General features: G+C 35.6%; 1 protein-coding gene and 1 long non-coding RNA gene across 10 annotated transcripts in view; both read right to left on the bottom strand.

Moving 5' to 3' along the window:
- ATG10 (autophagy related 10) overlaps positions 1–22,255 on the bottom strand; it is a 227,994-nt gene that overhangs the window by 137,763 nt on the left and 67,976 nt on the right. For 2 of the 9 annotated variants that reach the window (XM_085008754.1, XM_085008758.1), the window contains exon 4: positions 17,831–17,978. In XM_085008754.1, the coding sequence (XP_084864880.1) occupies positions 17,831–17,833 (3 nt within the window). In that variant the 5' untranslated portion in view covers positions 17,834–17,978. 9 annotated transcript variants of the gene reach the window in all.
- LOC146405617 (uncharacterized) lies at positions 10,871–16,696 on the bottom strand. The gene is made up of 2 exons (XR_014838218.1): positions 13,126–16,696; positions 10,871–11,771 (listed from the first exon to the last, which is right to left on the bottom strand). It is a non-coding gene; the product is annotated as an uncharacterized LOC146405617 (long non-coding RNA).

Genomic DNA, 22,255 nt, shown 5'->3' with positions numbered 1-22,255 from the left:
ATACTTTGTTATTTTACTATTGAATTTCATAGATATGTTACCTTTGATCTTTTTATTCAGGAATATTTGGGTTTTGCAAAAAGCTTTTAAAAATTTTAATGCCAATATTTATAGGGATAAAGGTCATTAGCCATCCATAATAACAATAATACTCTAGCATTTACACAGTATTCTTCTTCAAGAAAGAAAATTCCTTCTTTAACAACAACAAAAAAATCAAGGTTGACTGAACATTTTATTTTATAAAACACACAAGTTTAAATATAGATATAACTGACTATAACTTTGCAGAGGATTTACTTTTGCTAAACTTAAAAATTGATTATATTATTGCTTCAAAAAGCATACACAATCACTATGTAAATACAGCTGATTTACCTTAACCTTGAGGTAACTCAGAAGATGTCTTTGTAGGTAATTCATAGGTATCACTTTGTAAGTATTTCTTTGTAGGTAGTTTAAGAAAAAATATATATATAATAATACAAACACAAAAGATAGTCATTAAAAGATAGAAGGTACTATTTGATCAGATGATATTACCAAGAAAAAAAAAAAAAAAAGGAGTTCCCGTTGTGGAGCAGTGGTTAACGAATCCGACTAGGAACCATGAGGTTGTGGGTTCGATCCCTGGCCTCACTCAGTGGGTTAAAGGATCCGGTGTTGCCATGAGCTGTGGTGTAGGTTGCAGACGCGGCTCGGATCCCACGTTGCTGTGGCTCTGGTGTAGGCCAGTGGCTACAGCTCCGATTGGACTCTTAGCCTGGGAATCTCCATATGCCGTGAGAGTGGCCCTAGAAAAGGCAAAAAGACAAAAAAAAAAAAACAAAAACAGGGCAATGGGATATAGCAAAGCACAGTATAAAAAATATTTGAAATGACTTATTAGTGATTTCTTTTGTAAAGTAAGGGCATTGGTCCACATAACGTGTTCATAGAGACTTTCACTTTAGGATAAAAGGTTAAATTACCACGTCAGCTTACACTTCTCACTAGGATACTAATGCCAGAAAACAAACTTTGTAATGTGTTGAGTAGATGAGCCCCATTATAAACTCAAGACTTTAATAATAAAGCCAGGATAGTTAATTAGCCCAAAACCTATGGACCCCTTCCTTAACGCCTCAGAGCCTGACACAGGCACTCATCAAGGAAGTACAATTATGGAAGGTGAAGCCAAAGGGCTAGAGGTCAGCAAAAGAAACTGTAAAGCAGTGTTGATACCACAGGTTGGGAAAGACTACAAAATATTGAAACAGAAATATTCCAACAGGGGTAGAGTTCCATTTTGAGCTTACTTTGGATTTAAGTCAATCCATTGGAAACATATCTGAGAGATTAAATAGGTTACAAGGTATAAATTGTTCTAAAATAAATATGAAGGTAGGCTTATAAGTGCTAACTTTTAAGCTGCTTTAATAATAGCAAAAAATGGCTGAAATTGACATCTGCAGAAATTTTAAACTCAAATCACCTGACAAAATAGACAAATCTTAGAAATAGATGTGTGAGTGCACCTGCTCTTCTCACAGCAGTGCATAAAAATATTTCAAACCCAGAGAGGCTATAGAAGTGAGGCTTTATGAGTCTTTATTTGACTATAAAACAATATCCTGTGATAGCTGATGTGCCAGTGTTTTCACTTACAAGATTACTAATGCCATTTGTAATAAACACTGATTCTTATTTCACAATACTTGTAGCAAGAAACTATATTTAAGGAAAAGGAAGGACACTGATAGACTTCTCACCTCTGCAAAGTCTTTAAAGCTGGACTGTCATAAGGGTGCATAAAGGTAAAGAAATAATTTTTTATTTGAAGAGGTCAAGATCATTACTGTCTATTAATATTCCTACTAAAGTAATACACTTCATTTTAAGAAACACACAATACCTCTTGTTCTTCAGAGACAGCCTATCCCTGGGAGTGAAGGAATGGTTAGAAACTGAGAGAAGGCTGAGCGGTCTTTAGGAGGAAGGGTGCCAAGCCCCTTGGCCCACTTCTTCAGCAGTAATATAAGTAATATATAATAATAAGTAATATAAGTCTTTGCACCTTCTGCCTGAAGCCATCCCTCCCCAGCCAGAAGCAGGAGCTACAGTAGGCTATGGCACACTGGGGGAAGATAGGACAAGAGGAACTACCAGCTAGCTACAAGTACAGATACCACTCCTGGCTAAAATGAAATGAAACAAAAAAATACGTGATTCTCTTAATTGAAGATCACATTTTAGACAAAAACTGAGCTTAACTGAAATTAAAGACGGCAGCTCTCTTACAGAGATAATTAGTATTTGCTAATTAGAGCATGATAATAAACTCATCCCATCATCCAAGTAAATTTTATGGCTGGTAAAAACTTCATTCCCTTATTTTTCATTTAAAAAATTTTAAATAAACTACTCTTTGCTGACTACTTTTATAACCTGTGACATAAATATAATAATTGTATGATACATTACATTTAAAATTATTGACTTTAAAAACTATTAAAGATATTTGGTAATTTGCCCATGATCACCCTACCTGTAAAGGAAAGAGCAAAGACTCAAACGTGGGTCCTGCTTTTTCCTGGGCTCAGATCTACCGACTGACACATCACGGGTGTCATTTCCATTTTACAACCTGGTTTCTTGGAATCTTCTAAAACGTCTCTGTGAAACTTTCCTTTCTGATATCTTCCTTTTTAAAATAGAATAAGAACTTTTTTTCCCTAACTGAAAGCTTTACATTTTTGTTATTCTGAAAAATTAAAAGGAGAAAAAGGAAAACAAAAATTCCCTGTAATTCTACCTTCCAGAGAAATATTATATGTACACATATGTGTGTATATGTCTGTATGTGTATATTTCCCATATCATCTACACATGCCAATTTACAACCTCACTTTTTCACTTCATATGTTGAAGACATCTTTTTGTATAAACATACATTTACTTTATTGTCTGTAATAAAAGAATAGTGATATCCTGAACATACATATATTTAATAAATGAAGAAATAATTGCAAAAAATAATAAAGATAATCATTGTATAACTTAAAAATTAAAAAATTGCATATGGAAATATTAATTATTTGGCTAATAATTGACATTCAAGTTATTTTTAGTTTCATCAGTGATTCTACAATAATTTTTTCAACAATTTTGTGGGATTAGTTATTTAGGATAAATGTTTAGATTTGGAATTACTAAATCAATCAAGTAGCAATTTTTTTTTCAAGTAACTATTTTAAATTTTCATACCTATTACCAGATTGCATTCCAGAAAAACTGTGACAATTTGCTTTCTTACCTACATGTATTAGTACCTATTTTATCACCTATGCTTTTCTTCCTTAAAAGTATGATAGGTGAAAAATATTACCCTTGGTTATTCTAATTAATATCTCTTTGGTTAGCATTGTAAAAGAATTTTTTTTCATGTATTCATTGGTCATTCTCACTTCTAATTTATAAACTGCTCACTAACAAAAGCAAATAAAAGTACCCTTTTTCATTTTCCTCTTGTGATTGTTCATCTTTTCTTATTGATTTACAAGACTTATTTCTATACTAGAGCTATTAATCCTTACTAGGGCACAATAATTGCCAAACTTTTCTCAGTGTGTCACCCGTCTTTCAACTTGGTTTATACTGTCTTCTATAATATTGTCATTTGTTTTTAATATAGTAAAATACAAATATCACTTGCCATCTAAAGTTATTAGATTACCAAAGACCACAGCAGCCAAGAGGAAGTAACATGGAAAAGATTTATCTTGCCACCTAAATCAACTAAAAAACTACACAAAATATATGAAAGAGTGATTTGTCAAGACATTGGACATCAGGCAACAAAAGACTGTGACCCTTGAAATATGGGTAACAAATAAAGTAAGCTCTAAGACTGCCCCAGCTTATTGCCCAGAGAGAGTTTTCAGGCAACAGTGCAGGGAGCCATAATCCAGGCAGAGCCCATAAGGCTTCAGGTTAAGGAGATGGAATTGGGAATCCAGAGAGGCCAAGCCCATTAAGAGTTTGAAGGACAAAAAATCAGAGGAGAGAGCTGCATAGAAAAAGTCTTTCTCATCTTCAGTTGAGCATAGATTGGCTCATGTGCATAAGGAAAGCAGCTAGGTCAAGAAAATAACCATCCAAAAGGACTGGTGGAAACAAGAGCTGACATTTGCATAGAGCTGGGAATAATTTGGGCTCCTAGTAGTCATAATTCATAGGGCACTGGATAAAGTCCTCGGAGGAGCTATGCCTCAATAATGGGGTAAAATTAGCCCTAGACAAAAGGCTACTCTGGTTCCACTTAACAAAGCTTAACGTTCAGAACTGAAAAAGATCAAAGTATCTTCAGAATACCTAACTGTATCTCAGAACAAAACTGAAGAATATTTATAGGAATACAAAAATATCCAGCACTCAACAATCCACCAATATCTGGCAACTAGTCAAAAATTACCAGGCATGCAAAGAGGCAGAAAAATACAAAGTTGTAGTGAAATGAAAGTTCAATTAATTGAAACTGACACAGAAATAACTTCAGTGATAGAAATAGTAGATAAACATAGTGAAACAGTAATTAAAATGGCATCCCATATGTTCCAGAAGCACAGAGGTCAGCATCTTCTATTTTATAAAGGGCCTGATAATAAGAAATGTAGCCATACAGTCTCTAAAAAACTACTCAACTCAGCTATTGCAATGCAAAAAGCCACCATAAACAATGGGTTAACAAATCAGCATGGCTATATTCCAATAAAACTTTATTTACAAAACAAATCTGCTAGGCCTGATATGGCTCATTAGATATCATTTGTCCTCTCCTGAGCTAGAAGAAAGGCTGAACATGTTAAGGAGAAACACCAAAGGCATAAAAAAGGTCCAAATCAAACTTCTAGAGATGAAAACTACAATGTCTAAGAAAGAATTAAAGAAAGACTAGATGTTGCAAAAGAAAAAACTGGTGAAGTTGAAGACACAGCAATAAATCTATCAAAAATGAAAAGCAGAAGAAGACTAAATTTAAAAAATAGAGCATTGGTGAGCTGTGGGGAAACTTCAAACAGACTAAAATACATGTTATTGGAATCCCCCCCAAAGGAGATGGCAGTGGAGGGGAGGCAAATAAATATTTATAACGCTACATACCCATACATTCAAGCTCAATAAACCTGAAGCACAGGAAACATGACGTAAAACTACACCAAGGCACACATCACCATCAAATTGCTTAAAGTCAGTGATAAAGCTATTGTATTTCCAAGTTAGCATAGAGCATGTATAGTTGGGAAATTCAGAAACCACATAATCCAAATCTATTTATATCTTAATTTTCAGATAGCAAGTTGCCGAATGAGATTAAGAGATATATGCAAAACTTTATCCAAATCTACTTGGTTCCTGTTTTCAGACAGAATGTTCAGATAGCAAGATATAGGGAGGGAGATGATTATAATAATAATGGTTCCCAGTGAATTATGCCTCATTATGTCTGCATTCCTCTGCATTGTGACATTGCTGCTCAAGAGGTAGAGTCTCTTTATTCACCCCTTATAACTGGCTGATCTTGTAATTTGTTTTAACCAATAAAATGTGGCAAAAGTGAGTATGAGTTTTAGAATCTAGGCCTCCAGAAGCCTCATTAACTTTTGTCTTCACTCTCTCAAGACCCAGCCACCATATAAAGCTTAGACTAGACAACTGAGTAAGACACAACAGGGGAGTTCCCGTTGTGGCTCAGTGGGTTAAAAATATGGCTTTGTTTCTGTGGAGGTGCCAGTCTGATTCCTGGCCTGGCATAGTGGGTTAAGGATCCAGCGTTGCTGCAGTTGTGGCTTAGGTTACAGCTCTAGCTTGAATTCGATCCCTGGTCTGGCAACTTCCATATGTTGCAGGGGGCGGCCAAAGAGGAAAAAAAAAAAAAAAAAAAAAAAAAAAAACAGGGAGGAAGAAGTCACAGTCATCAGGTGAAAGAAGCCTCATAAATGTGTCCAGGTGAGACTCATGGGAGAATGACTTAACCAATTTACAGGATCTTAAGATATAATAAATCATTGTTGGTTTAAGCCATTAAGTTTGGAGATGGCCTACTGCATAAAAATAGATGTCAGAAACATAATTTTTTTGGTTATTACTGTCATGTTCAGAAAGCCTTTGCCATTTCATATTATAAAAATATAAACCTAAATTTTTTTCTGTGCTTTTATACTTGAACTTGGACACTTTAGTGGTTTAATTTCTTTTGACCTGTGATATGAAGATGGTATCCAATTTTGTTTTTCCAAATAGGTAGTTATCCTAATAACACTTAATAAATAACCACCCACCTATTGATTTGAATGCTACTGTTACTGTATATTAAATTTTGAGGACACCATAATGGGACAAATCCAAAAGAAAAATGTTTACCCAACCTTAAATACAAAAGCTGTTAAACCAGATTTAGTAGTGTTTGTGTAAAAAAATCCATATTTCCATTTTAAGTATGTATATGCATACTTTATCATAAATATTATTTTTATACATTTCAAGAAGAAAATCGGAAACATGTTTTGCAACATTTTGTCATGGAAATAGTCTTATTATTCAGAAAGCTTTTTAGCATTATATTCAGAGTAATATGATTTTGCTGGTACTAATTAACCCTGGTCTTGTAATGTGATTTCTACAGCTCCCTGACTATGTATTAGCCAAATGACCTTAAGTCAGCTCTAATCCAACTGAAAATGCTTCTTAAAAAGACTTCACTGCAATCTACAAATATGAGATAAAATTCAAGGCAATTTTTTCCATGTTACAAAAATATTGGAAAAAAATAGATCTCCTTAAATTCCAGGTAGGGCTTTGTCAACATGCAGGTCTCCTGGGAGTTTCATGGAAGTCCTTGAATTGGAGGAAGGAAAAGAGCTTAAAAAGGTAGAAATAGCAAAAAAAAAAAAAAAAAAAAAAAAGCTGACTTTTAAATGGGGGTCCCTAGAAAATACAGCCTGCCCACATCTTACTTTCTCTCCAAAAAGTGTCCCACATTGCTGGTATCTTTCTAGTTAATTTGGTTCTGTTGCTTGAAATCACATCAATTAGAGATTCACTTCAATCAAAAAGTATCCACTTTTCAAAACATACAAAAATCTCTAAGATGTTTAAGAGGTTATCACATTGTATAATTTGTTCTTCAACTGGATTTTCCATTAGATTATGGAAATCACCTGCAGTAAATGAGCAGGAATTTTTCTAACTGCATTAAAAAGCACCTTCATTCTCCCTGTTATTGGCTTTGAAATTTAAAATAATCTTTAATTAAACTTTTAATCTCAAGATAATTATAAACACACATGTAAGAAAAGCATGTATTGTTAAGATGTAATACAAAAGGTATATCCTTTACCCAATTTCCTCCAATGGTTATACCTTGCAAAACTACTATGCAAAATTAAAGTAAGGATATTGACATTGATACAGTTAAGATATAGAGCATTTCCACCATCACAGAGATCCTTTCTGTTGCCCTTTTATAGTTTAACTCACCTCCCTCCTACATCACCTTCATCTTAACCCTGGCAACCAGTAATTTGTTCCCCGATCTATAATTTTACCATTTTAAGAATGTTATATAAAAGGAATCATACATTTGGAATTGGTTTTATGTACTCAGCATAGTCCTGTTGGTGATTTCATCCTGATTGCTGTATATATCACTACTTTGTTGATTTTTATTTCTGAGTAGTATTCCAGAGTATGGATATACCACAGTTTTGTTGATCAATTCACTCATTCAAGGACATCTGCGTTGTTTCCAGTTTTTTGGTTATTACAAATAAAATTGCTATAAAAATTTGTACACATGTTTCTGTATGAGCATACGTTTTCATTTCTCTGGGATAAACGCCTAGGAGTATAACTGCTGGGTCATATAATTATTGGGTAGTTGCACGTTTAATTTTTCTCAGAAACTGCCAAAATTTTCCAGAGTAGTTATACCATTTTACATTCCAAACAGTGACATGAGTGATTCTGTTTTTCTGCATGCTGACTAGCATTAAGTATTACAACTGTTTTCTTAAACTATTATTATTTTAGCCATTCTGATAGGTGTACGATGCATTTCTCTAAAGGCTGATAATATTAAACATCTTTTCTTATGCTTGTCATTTGTGTATCCTCTTCAGTAACTCTTCAAGGCTTTTACCTGTTTTGAGAGTTCTTTATATATTCTCAGTAGTAGTCCTTTGTTGAATATGTAGTTTCTAAATATTTTCTCCCACTCTGTGACTTTTCTTTTCATCCTCTTAACTGGGTCTTCTGCAGAGCAAAAGTTTTTAAGTTCGAGGAAGTCCAAGTTATCAATTTTTCATTTTATGCATTGTGCTTTTATCTCAAGTCGAATTCCTTGCCTAGCCCTAGATCCCAAAGGTTCTCTCTTATCTTCCCAAAAGTTTTTACGTGTTTTATGTTTTAAGTCCATGATCCATTTTGGGTTGCTTTTTGTTTGAGGTGTGAGACCCAGGCTAGGGTTCATTTTTTGCCTATGGCTGTCCAAATTGTTCCAGTACCATTTATTCTAATGACTATCTTTCCTCAACTGAATTGTTTATACACTTTTGTCAAAAATGAGTTGGACAGGAGTTCCTGTCGTGGCTCAGTTCCTAGTCATGAATCCGACTAGGAACCATGAGGTTGCGGGTTCGATCCCTGGCCCTTGTTCAGTGGGTTAAGGATCCGGCGTTGCCGTGAGCTGCAGTGTAGGTTGCAGACGTGGCTCGGATCCCACGTTGCTGTGGCTCTGGCGTAGGCGGCTACAGCTCCGACTGGACCCCTAGCCTGGGAACCTCCATATGCCGCTGGAGCAGCCCAAGAAATGGCAAAAAGACAAAAAAAAAAAAAAATGAATTGGACATATTTATGTGGGTGTGTTTATGATAGATTCTAGATTCTCTACTCTATTCCACTGCTCTATGTGCCTGCCTCTCCACACAATCTTGATTAGTGTGTCTATATAAGTCTTGAAATCAGGTAGACTGATTCCTCCCACTTTATTCTTCTTTTTAAAAGTGCTTCTAGTTATTCTAGTTCTTATGCTTTTTCCTATAAACTTTAGGACAATACTCTCTATTTCTCAATAAATCTTCCTGGGATTCTAAGAGGAATTGTGTAAGTATATACATAAGTTTAGGGAGAACCAACATCATTGCTACCTCACATAATTTACATTTTATTTGACTTCTTTCATCAGTGGTTTATAGTTTTCAGCATACAAGTCCTATAAATGTCTACTCTAAAGACCTCCTAAATAATTTCATAACCATGTTTATCTCTCCCATCCATGAAAATTTGTCAAGGCTTACGGAGTTCTAGTTGATGTTTGATGTGTAAACCTTGTCTCAAAAACTAGCATTTGCTTGAGAGCTGGGTCTTATAAGACAGGGTCTTATAAATCTCTGGATTTTTCCCTTAATGACTTGGGTAATACCTTGTATCTAGTACATACTTGACATAAATTGAAATTAAAGAGTCAAGGCAATTATTTTTAAAAGATTTTTCTCATTACTATTAAATCTCTTACATATACCCTTATGTGGTTTTCTGCCTTTGAATCTTTTTTTTTATTAAAGTATAGTTGATTTACAATGTTTTTTCAATTGCTGTTGTGTAGCAAAATGATCCAATCACACACAGTTTCCTGTGATGTACACTAGGCCCCCATTGCCCATCCATTCCAAATATAACAATTTGCTTCCAAAAACCCCAGACTGTCCCTCCATCCAACTCCCCCGCCCCCTGCCACCACCCCTGGGAAGCACAAGCCTGCTCTCTTTGGCCATAATCTGTTTCTGTTTTGTAGACAGGATCATCTGTACCATATTCTACGTTCCACAATTAAATGATATGGTATTTGTCTTTTTCTTTCTGGCTTACTTTACTTAGTTTGAGAATCTATAGTTCTACCATGTTGCTGCAAATGTCATCAGTTTGTCTCTTCTACAGCTGAGTAGTATTCCATTGTATACATATACCACATCTTCCTAATCCATTTATCTGTCAATGGACATTTAGATTGTTTCCATGGCAGTGTTATTGTAAATAGCACTGCAATGACCACAGGAGTGCATGTACCTTGTTGAATGAATGTTTTGTCTAGATATATGTCCAGGAGTGGGACTGCCAGATCCTATGGTGGTTCTACATTTAGTTTTCTGAGGTACCTCCATACTGTTTTCCATAGTGATTGTACCAGTTTACATTCCCACCAACAGTGAAAGAGTGTACATTTTCTCCACATATTCTACTGCATTTGTTATTTGTTGACTTGTTAATGATGGCCATTCTGACTGGTGTGAGGTGGTACCTATCTGTCTTTGAATCTGAGCTGGCCTTGAGACTCACTTTTGCCCAAGAGAATGTGGAAGAAGCGATGGTGCATGCTTCCCAAGGTGAGTTTTAAGTTCTTTAGCTGCCCAGGGTCTCTTGAACTATGTGCTTTGGGAGAGATGGTCAGAAGCTAAGAAGTTCAACTACCCTGAAAGAGCCACGCTAGAAGAAGGCCAAGACTTCCAGGTTGAGAGGACATGCAGAAAGAGAGGCCCCGCCAGCCTCAACTACTCCAGTTATCCCAGCTGAGGTGTCAAACACTTTTGGGTGAAAAAGTGAAAAATCCATTTTGGATGTCCAACCCAGTTGACCTGCGGGTTGACTTCTTGTTTAAAGCCACTAAACTTTGCAGCAAAAATCTAATAACTTAGGCACATGCAAAACAAGATTATAATATACATATGGTTTTTATTTCAGTCATATCCCTAAATCTAATACTGTTTTATTTGTCTATTGTTTTTTTTCATGGTTTTAGTTTAATTCTGTTGCTGCCTTTAATTTTATTCCATTGTTTCATATTATAAACTGTAATTGGCATTAATAACAGCAATATAACAGCAGAAAACATTTTCTCTTTGTAGAATCCACTCAAATAGGTCATTAAAATACGTAGCTTTTAAACATTTTTTTGAAAGTTGAGATAATGTCCTGATTATTTTTTCTCTGTACAAAGCAGTACATAGTAGTTATTCAGTAAAGGCTGAAAATTGAATTGGTGAGTAATGGGAAATGAACATTTGGTGAAAAATTCAATAAACATCATGTATTGAATCTACTGCTGACCCAGTTAAAATTTTTTTAAAATAAAGAATATTTGGCATCTATTGAAACATTTGTTTAAAATTCTTAAGCTTCTATTCCAAGTAAATAGTATCAATTTTAATCCATTATTTTTCCAAAATTCATATTGCAATTAACCAACAATCAGTTCACAAAAATAATTTGATGTTTTAAATGTATTTGAGGGCCTAATAAGAAATAATTAGAAATAAATACAACAGCCTTTTAATACAGCTCTTGAACAAGCTGGAAAAACCTTTTTAAAAAGCCTCGTTCAAACTTCTTACTGAGTTTTTGCAAATACCCATTTTTCTATTTGCTAGCCTAATGGAATAACAGTTTCTTAAAACTTTAGTGAGTACTTACTATAATTCTATATTCTATATGCATCATTAATAATTTAAAATGTTCTACTCTATACCTATTTACAAAATTAGTTTCTAAAAAAAAAAATCTTGATTCTAGCTATCTGGAAAAATTATGAGTACATCTCTATTTACTAAAAACCTTAGTCTTCCATACTTTATTTTTGTCTTTTTAGGGCTGCACCTGTGGCATATGGAGTTTCCCAGACTAGGGGTCAAATCAGAGCTGCAGCTGCTGGCCTATACCACAGCAATGCCAGATCCAAGCTGCATCTACGACCTACACCACAGCTTAGGGCAATGTCAGATCCTTAAGTAACTGAGAGAGGCCAGGGATGGAACCTGCGTCCTCAAGGATGCTAGTCAGATTCATTTCTGTTGAGCCATGATGGGAAGTCCCATACTTTTGTTTTTGTCTTTTTAGGGCCACACCTGAGGCACATGGAGGATCCCAAGCTAGGGGTTGAATCGGAGCTGCAGCTGCCAGCCCATACCACAGCTACAGCAACACAGGATCCTCAATCCACTTATCCAGGCCAGGGATTGAACCTGCGTCCTCATGGACACCAGTCAGATTCATTTCTGCTGAGCCACAATGGGAACTCCGGGAATTTCCATACTTCTTGATTTGCTTTCTATTTCATGAAAATGAATGGGTTTCTAACCATTTCAATAACTTGGTTTAAAAAGAAAAACATGAAAAAGAAAAGAAAGAAAAGTTACAAACAGTTTGATAAAAGGCTGAGAATTTTTTTTAGTCCCAGTGTATTCATATGTACTTTTAAAAGAAAATCTAGAAATTCATCAGCCAGAAAATATATTATAAAAGGAATTTAGAATAAATTAAGCATGTTCAAAGACTCTCAAGAGAGTCTTCAAAATAAACCTGTCCATGAGATATGATGTTAATCAAGTAATTGAAAAAAAAAAAAAAACAAAACAACTCAGCATGGCTAAGTTCCTATTTAATGAGATATTTCTGGATTCAACAAATGAAAAAATATAAGAGAATAGATGTTTAGGTTTTCCTAAATTATACTGCTCATATTTGTACTACCTTCTTCAAAAATTCTCAGAGTCACTTCACTGAATTGCAGGATATATAGATTGTTATAAATCACTGTGGCCAAGAGGCCTAGAAAAAAAGTCAGTCTGATTGTACCCCTTTATCTTCCTAAGACAGAAGTTTAGGGGGTCAGGAGTTGAAGTTTATCTAGAAAACCAAATGACTAGTTTGGTCCAGACAGAATCATAGAGCATCAAGCCAAACTGAAACAAAGGGAGAGATCTGGAATATGAATCAAATTAAAACCACAAGCTCAGGGGAGTTCCCGTTCTGGCTCAGTGGTCAACGAACCCCAAATAGGATTCATGAGGATGTGGTTCAATCCCTGGCCTTGCTCAGTGGGTTAAGGATCCAGCGTTGCTGTGAGCTGGGGTGTAGGTCATAGATGCAGCTAGGATTCTGTGTTGCTATGGCTGTAGTTCTGATTCGACCCCTAGCCTGGGAACTTCCATATGCCTCAGGTGTGGCCCTAAAAAGACAAAAGACCAAAAACAAACAAACAAACAAACAAACAAAAAAAAAAAACTATGAATTCACAAATAAATGGAGATTCACACAGGACCAAGTGCAAGGAAAAGCAAAAAGATGAGCCAGGAAAGGTTCAAAATTCAGTGAGGTTAAAACAGAGGTTAGGTCTGGAATACTGATTTCAGATCTCAGAGGGTGAAAGTGATGGATGGAGGTCTGGAGTCACTGACTGTCCACCCTGGTAGAGAGGAAAAAGTTCTTAACCATCTCTGCAATATACCAGGTAGAAGGTGATATTAGCCCCACCCCCACCCAACGCAATGCACGTGTTAATCCCTAAATTCTTAGCTTCAAAGGTCCTAATACAGCTTTTACACACTTCCCAGAGCCAAAATATGAAAAAGTTTCCTTCTGGTATTCCTCCAGCAAGGTGACAGCAGACTAATGAATGACTGCACTTTTGTGTGATTCTTACCTATAATTTCTTAAATAGTAAATGACCAAGGAACTCCAAAAAAGTATCACTTTATCTTCTAAGATTCCTGGTGGTGCCTTCTTCTTTGAATATAAAACTGTGTACTAAAACTTTCATTGCACATTAAAGTAAAGAAGAAAAGGAAGGGGAACTATCAATCTAAAAAAGCACAGTGGATATTGGCTAGACAGGAATCTATGTCCTTTGAATAATATAAATCATAAAACCTCAGTATTAAAACACTTCGACCTACTGAGATGCTTGGAAAGATTATGATGGGAGAAAAATGACTGTATTATACTCAACTTAGACAGTCAGTATTTTTCCATTCTTATAAACCATGATCCCAATGCACCAAGACCTTACTCCCTAGTAATAATTGATCAAAGGAGAGAGATTTTACTGCTTACTTGTACTGCAGTCAGTGAAAGATCAGAACCTATAAGAACCTGCCAACAAAATACTCCAGACAAGTGCAAAATCCATGAAGTATAAGGAGTATATGCCCCACACTATAAAGGAAAGAAAATCTTAACAGCTTTTTCTAAAGCATCAATCAAATCAGAACAAAGTGCCACAGAGAGGATTTTGCTTTATGAAGTGCTAGCTTCCTTCAAGGTCATTCATGGCAGTGATGCAAAGATGTCTGCAGTACTGTGCTTTCAGTCTCAGCTAGAGAACTGCCTAGGGTCCTTACTTAATGAGTTTACTAGCTGAGCTTCATCTTAATAGAAGCAGTTGAGTTCTAAAATAAAAAAAATTTTTTTAATCTCAGCTCAGTCTCTTTCACAGCTACAAAAAAATAAACAATACACTTATTATAAAGTAATGAATTCTAAATTAAAATAAATGTGACATCCAAAGTCACTAAATATTATTATTACAAAAGTCAGTTTTTATCATTTATTCATCATTCTGCTCAAAAATCGATAAAATACTTACATTTTAACACTGAACCTCATATTTGCTGCTCTCTTTTCTCCCTGGTTACAACTTTCATTTACTAAACCTCACATCTTTGAAAGACAATCCAACAAACAAAGGCTATAAAATGCCTAAACCAATGGATTATGAAGCAAGATTAAAATCAGGCAGCAGATAAATCTGAAAATATAGACTTAGCATGCAATATTTTAAACTATCTGAATGTACCTGTACATCCACATTAAAAAGGAAAGAGGATCAATGAATACTCTTCATATATTTACTATATTATTCTATTACTATACTATTGAAGGAGTCCGATTTGGTCTGTTATTCTATCAGTGTTTTTTACCTGATCATCTTGTCTGACCTTTTAGTGTAACATTCATCACCGATGGCTACTCACATATTTAGTAAGCCCTCTGGTTATACTGAAGTATCCATGTTAAACTAGTTACTCTGAGAATATCATTATAATCACAGGCCCTCAAAAGGATCATAACATTTTGCTTTTTCTCTAAGATCTTCCAGCCGCACTTACAGGACAAGAACTACACAACCATGAAAAACAAAGGGAAATTCCACAGAGGTTCCCAAAGAGGACTTGTGTATCTTCCTATGCACTTTAGGCTTACAGGAGGGGCCAAGAAATTCTGGTTGTATTATGTTCATAAAAATGACCCAAATAATACTATTTAAAAGAATTTTACAATTAAAAAGTACAATTAATAATGTTCAGTACAAATAATAATATTCAATACCAGTGATGAAGAAAACCTAAAAAGCCTAACACAGACCATAAAATGCCAGCAAGTGTATTGTCTCTTCTAAATTCTCCTGAAATTACTTCTGAGGAATGTTTTCTTCCTTTTGGTATCCTTTAACATAGTGCCTGACACTCAGCAGATACTCAAAAATCTTTGTTGAATGAGGCGGTGAGTAAAAAATGAAATTAAAAAGATAGGCACTAACATACTGAGGTTGTGGAGCATCATTTAGTGTGCAGCAATAATACTTCAAAATAAAGTATAACCAAAGAACTTAGCATATATGGATAGCCAATATTCAAAGGCATTTTTGTTCTGAAAAAAAAAATATTTCAATGAAAAATCTGTAATTTGCTTATGTACTGCTATGCAATAAACTACACAATAACAGAGATACGTGCAATTAAACATTCTTTATTAAAATACAAATTAACAAATTCTAAATTTACTCAATTTAATATAAAATATAGTACAAAAACCTTCTAATGGCAAATAACTAATTACAAACTAAAAAATTTCTCTTAATAGACTCAGCCATACAGAAAACATTTAACCCTGCTATTTAACTCGGATGTTGGATGTCCATTCAAAATATCCTTTAATTTCTCTCACCTACATGTTTCCAGGCACTGAAAAAACCCTACTCTAACCTCTCTATGTCCTCCCATGCAAGCTCTTTATATCTTGGCCTCTTGCTATTTTCCAACTGTCTGCCTTAAACAAAGAGTCCTTGCTGGCACTGGCTTGTTGCTAGTCAGTATTTAGCTCTCTCTTTCTGTAGCTAAGAGAGAGCAACCATCTGCTTCCCACAGCTTTTCATTCCTATGATAGCTTTCTGCTCTTTCCTCTTCCAACTCAGAAACAGAAAGCAAGAGAGAAAACAAAGCATTTTAGGTCCACAAGAAGCTGTAGAATACCCGGGAGAGTTTCCTCCCAATCAGGAAAATGCTTCCTTAGCAACCAAGTTACTAAGGCCAATTAACCTCCCTTCTCTATCAATATTCAATTTACATTGAAACCCTTTTTGGTTAAGCCCTTCAGTTTTACAATGAGCTTTCTGGCAGAGAAAAAGGTACTTCTGTCTTAAAGGAGCCAGGCCTTTTCTCCTGAATGTAGGTGTGATCTGAACTTAAAGTGTTAGGTGACTTCCTAACACAATGTAAGAGACTGGAAACATAGAAATGGCCCAGAAATTAAGGGCAATCAACTGGCATAGGCCTAAAATGAGAGTAAAACATTTCAGAACAACCAGAGTCTGAACACCTCAGAGACTGAAAAGTGTGGAAAAGATGCTTTGTACTTGTCATGGCTTTAGACTTGCAATGGCTGATTTATGTCCCTTCTCCACAACCAACAAAGCCCAGGTGACCACTAAATAATCACAACATCAGTAAAATTCTACAGAAAAGATGACTGGAAGAGAGAAACACAGACAGTATCAAAACTAAGGAATTTCCTTTCAGTTAAGAAAGTTAAAAAAAAAAAAAAAAAAGGGTTGGGGAGAGTTCCCCTCATGGCTCAGCGGAAACTAATCTGAGAAGCATCCATGAGGACCCAGGTTCGATCCCTGGCCTCACTCAGTAAGTTAAGAATCCAGCATTGCCATGAGCTCCGGTGTAGGTCACAGATGAGGCTTGGATCCTTGGATCCTGCATTGCTGTGGCTGTGGTGTAGGCCAAGGCTACAATTCCAATTCATCTCCTAGCCTAGGAACTTCCATACTCCAAGGGTGTGGCCCTAAAAAGCAAAGAGAGAGAGAGAGAGAGAGAGAGAGAGAGAGAGAGAGAGAGAGAGAGAGAGAGAGAGAGAGAGAAAGAAAGAGAGAAAGAAAGAAAGAAAGAAAGAAAGAAAGAAAGAAAGAAAGAAAGAAAGAAAGAGAAAAACAGAAAGAAAAAAATAAAAACTAGTGAAAAACAGCACTTTGAAGTCATGAAGTAGAGGGGGTAAAAACTATACAACATTTAAAGAAAAGGAGGTGCTTTTATAAAAATAAACAAATGTACGATGAAAATTCTCCCTCTTCCCAAGACTTCAAACTGTGAGACAGGCTACATTTTTCTAAGTCTCACTAATTATTATACTATAATCCAGTATAATAATTAAAATGACAGAAATATTATACAATAGGTAATCAGTTGTCTTCTGATGTTCACTTTCCAGGTCTTCATGAATAAAAATGCTTTGTTGTTGAATGTAGTTTCTTTAAATTCTATATACAATGCAAAATAGAACTTGTATATAGTAATTTGTAACAGGCACTATAAATCATCCTTTGGCAGTTTTGGTAGCAGGTCTCCAATATCAACATGCAACACCATTGGATCTCAAAACAATTCTATTGTAACAATCCAAGTCATAATATAGAATTTTAAAACCAGTTTTGTTTTCTAGCGCTGTCTTTTGCAGGACTCTCTATCCCACTTGCACAAAGATTTACTCTAAAACAGTAAAGCTGCCTTACACATACTCTGATAAAAATTAACATTAGTTAATCCTTGGCTCCCATTAGCCTATTTATCCTAATAACCACTCTGTGAGGCAGGGTTGTGAGCATGTCCTTCCCCAGGTGAAGTGTTTGATGTTGAAAAGTGTTAGGAAAGGAATGTAAACTCTATGAAGTACCTACCATTTTTTTTTCAGAACCAGCCAGGTGCTTTCTTCCATGACATCATTTAAGGCACAGTCCCCAATTCTCTACCTCCTGGCTCCCTTAAGTATCTGGAACCCATGTTTACAGATGAGAAATTTGAGGCTCAAAGCGGTTCAGCAACATGCTAAAAGTACATAGTTAAAATGAGGAAAAGTATAGATTTAAAATTAACTTTGCCCAACTCCAAAGCCCTTGCTCTTTCAACCATGCCACACCACCTGCTACCCAAAGTCTGTGGCAGCCCCACTGTGCTACCATCTGAATCCCTTCCACCGATGTTAGCAATCACCAAAGATCTAAATAACATTTCTAAATGTGGAGTTCCCGTCGTGGCGCAGTGGTTAATGAATCCGACTAGGAACCATGAGGTTGCGGGTTCGGTCCCTGCCCTTGCTCAGTGGGTTAAGGATCCGGCGTTGCTGTGAGCTGTGGTGTAGGTTGCAGACGCGGCTCGGATCCCACATTGCTGTGGCTCTGGCATAGGCCAGTGGCTACAGCTCCGATTTGACCCCTAGCCTGGAAACCTCCACATGCCACGGGAGCAGCCCAAAGAAATAGCAAAAAGACAAAAAATAATAATAATAATAATAATAATACTTCTAAATGTGAGTCCTGAGCCATTAGAAGGTTCTGAAATCAACTGGTGAGCTTCAACAAGCATTTTTTAAAAAGCAAAATAGACTAATAAGGTAGGTAGATCAAAAAGACTAAGAGGAGTTCCCATTGTAGCGCAGTGGAAATGAATCCGACTAGGAACCATGAGGTTGCAGGTTCAATTCCTGGCCTAGCTCAGTGGGTTAAGGACCTGGTGTTGCCGTGAGCTGTGGTGTAGGTCACAGACGTGGCTCAGATCCCACATTGCTATGGCTGTGGTGTAGGCAGGCAGCTGCAGCTTTGATTATATACCCTTAGTCTAGGAACCTCCACAGGTGCAGCCCTAAAAAGACCAAAAAAAAAACCACCAAGAATTGTTTCTCCTGAACCTTGGTTTGAGGTATTTGTGTATGCAGTGTACTGGGTCCTGATGTTAAATATATTTCTTATTGTGGGCTTATATCAAGGAAGTTTGAAAGTCAATGGTCTCAGAGGAGGCTCTCACACAGACCTGGGATCATGGAAAGACTTATCAAGGGACTGGAAACTACTCAGTGTTCAGCTCTGTTCATTTAAATAACATCAGGAAACATAGACAGGAAGCTCCTTCTCAGACAAGGAAGAAAAAGGACTACCTGGAATCAGCATAGGAGGAGGATGCTGATTATATAATTATACACATCCTTCACAGCAGCCCCAGTCCATCAAGTAGATAGTATGGTTTATTTTTTACAGCACTAATTATGTAATTATCCATAACATTAAATCACTTCCACCTGATTCAGTCTATCAGAGGTTTCCTGAAACATTCATTTGTTTATTATTTTTAAAAAGAACACTAAACTACCAATCATCTTATCCAGAAGCCGGCAAACTTTTCTTGGAAAAGATTTTCTGTCAAATATGACACTTTTGGTGCTTTGGGATAAATGGCAATTGAAATTTCATCTTAATATACTTTGGTTCTTCCACCAACAAGATATTTCAGACAATATTTGGTTGTTTCTATTTATTTTAAGGTAAAGTTATTTTTCACCCTTAGGCATGTAAATTCAGAAATAAACTTTAACAAATACTCCTGGCCACTTCATTTAATAAGTTCCATTTAATAAACAGACAAAAAAATTGATAATGACAAAACAGTTTAACATTGCTGACTTTTAAGTAAGTTAACAGTATACTGGAGAGAAGGGAAAATTTAGATAGTTCTAATCCAGAAAAATCAACATATAGGCTATATTAGTTTCTGGCATTTATATGCCAGGCACTGGGCTAGATGCTGAGGACACAGTGGTTACTGAAGTGATCTAACCATGTCAGGGCTTGGAGTCCAGCAGCAGGGTTCAGAACCACTATTCCAGTTTGAAATTGTTTTGTTATCTCCCCGTAAAATAATCTATCCACATTTTTAGTAAAGCCTCTTTATTATTATTATTTTTTTTTTTTTTTTTTGGCTGCATCCCTGGCACACAGAAATTTCCAGGCCAAGTTTCAAACCCAAGCCACAGCAATGACAACACTGAATACTTAACCACTAGGCCACCAAGGAACTCCAATAAAGTCTCTTTAATAGTGAGTGTTTTGGGTGCTAGTGGAAGAAATATTGGGGGTTACATGGGTCCTATTATATAAGTAGCAATCTATATGTATGACTGTCCCTAGTTCTGGGCCATACTTTTATAGTATGATAATATACTATATAAAAGTCTTTATCTGACAGTTTAAAAAAAAAATCCTGGCAAGCAGCCAATTTCATTCAAGCTGGAAAAAAGCTCAACAATCCTTTAAACATCTGAAGATTGCAGTTTACCATGATATTTCATATTTCCATTTTAATATTCAATTTCTTTAGAATACATCACAAGATTGTTTTTGGGCCTTGCATAGAACATTACACCGAAGGATATTTCTTTCACTCCAGAAAATATTATTTAAATTACCCTTTTTGATTTAACTAAAGAAGAAAAAGAATTATAAATATAATACAATCATTTTGAAAACACATTTTTTAGATTCTATTTAATATTTAGTGAGAACAAATCTCATTGTAATGTATTGCAAGCAATGTATCTCTCTCCACACGTGGAGCTTCCACTGACATAAAAAACAAACAAACAAAAAAAAAACAAAGGGAGAGTAAGTATTAAATAGCGGTTTCACTTTCATTAATTTTAGATTTGATTATAAAATCAAGATACATTGCTCAGAAATTTTCCATGATAAAAGATCCACATAAAGTTTGAAACTTCCAATCAATCCATTAAGTTTCTTTTTTAAAGCTAAATCATGGAAAGCATCTCAAGCTCACTTTTTATAAATGGGAGAAACATATAATTAGGGCAATTAAAATAATATACTAAGTGGTCTTCCTCAGAAACAACTGGTTCTTATCAGACCTTTATAACTGGCCATAAGAAGCCACAATGAAAGTCAGATTTTTAGAGAGAAAACATTAGGTCAGTATTCCTTCAAGTACGCACCTGCTGCTAGAAATGATCATACTTTTGACTTTTTTTTTTTTTTTTGCATTTTAGGGCCGCACTTACAGGGCATATGGAGATTCCCGGGCCAGGGATCAAATTGCAGCTATAGCTGCTGGCCTATGCCACAGCCACAGCAAAGCAGGATCCGAGCTGCATCTGCGACCTACCCCATAGCTCACAACAACTCCAGATCCTTAACCCACTGACTGAAGCCAGGGATCAAACCTGCATCCTCATGGGTGCTAGTCAGATTTGTTAACCACTGAGCCACGATGTGAATTCCCATACTTCTGATTTAAAAATCACCCAAATATTGGAATTATACACAAAGGAAGCTTTCTGACACAACTCACTGCTGAGTTAAAATACTATAGCTATGGCAGGTACTTGAAAATAGAGAATTAGTTACCTATCTGGATTGATTGAATTTGATTTCTCTCAAAAACACAGATTCTCTCTTTGCTCTGCTGAGACCACAGAGAATGTGAAAGGCAGAAGTAACCCTAAGAGGCATTTAGACTACATGTTCTCACTAAACTTAATACTCTTTTTCAATTTTGCAAAGTGATACTACTCAGGTACCAAGGGCCTAGAGAAGAAAGATTCAGGAGAATGTGGAGCATGTCCTTGTTTATATCACACTTCTTGGTTTCACAGCAGAACACTAAATTGCTTTAAGACCCCTAAGATTTTATTAGGTAGTTGAAATAGTTTTAGGGCCACATCTCTATACGTGGTTTCTGATAAGATCTAAGAATGAGTTAACACATACTTCTGTCATATAGTAGTTAAATATAGCTTGTATAAAAAATACCATATCTAGTGCAATAATCTGCAGTTTTATCAGAAATGAAAATCCTAATCAGAACTGATTGGTTTTCAGAATATCCTGTACTCTCCCCTCTCAAGCACCACACCACTCTGTGGCATGTATTTGCACTCTAAATTAAGTAACTTAAATTTACTTTGTCTTTTAACATTTTCACAATACTTCAAGAAAATACAAAAATGAGATTATGGGATTGGGGTCTACTGTAGTAATAGCTATTTACATAAAAAATCCAGTTATCTATTAGCATTAGATTCATTAAATCAATAAATACTGAGTGACTATTACAGCTGCTTCCATTTGTATCTAAACACATTAAATATAATAGACTTTCTGGTATTTTAGCATTGCTTTAATAATTACATTTCAAATACTAGCCGTAATCATGCTTATTACTCATCATTTGCATTTATCAACATGTCTATACTTCAGTCTAAAAATAGCAGTTGCTTTATAGAGAAATTATTAACACTGAGAACTGTAGCTTATCATTTA

The sequence above is a fragment of the Sus scrofa genome, chromosome 2 (genome assembly GCF_054392235.1).
Source record: "Sus scrofa isolate SSC_HxYL_T2T_F1_AM1 chromosome 2, Sscrofa_HxYL_maternal_Yorkshire_Landrace_v2.0, whole genome shotgun sequence".
Taxonomy (NCBI): Eukaryota; Metazoa; Chordata; class Mammalia; order Artiodactyla; family Suidae; genus Sus; species Sus scrofa.
Note: the sequence above shows the minus strand (reverse complement) of the source record. Positions and strands in the feature narration are given on the sequence as shown.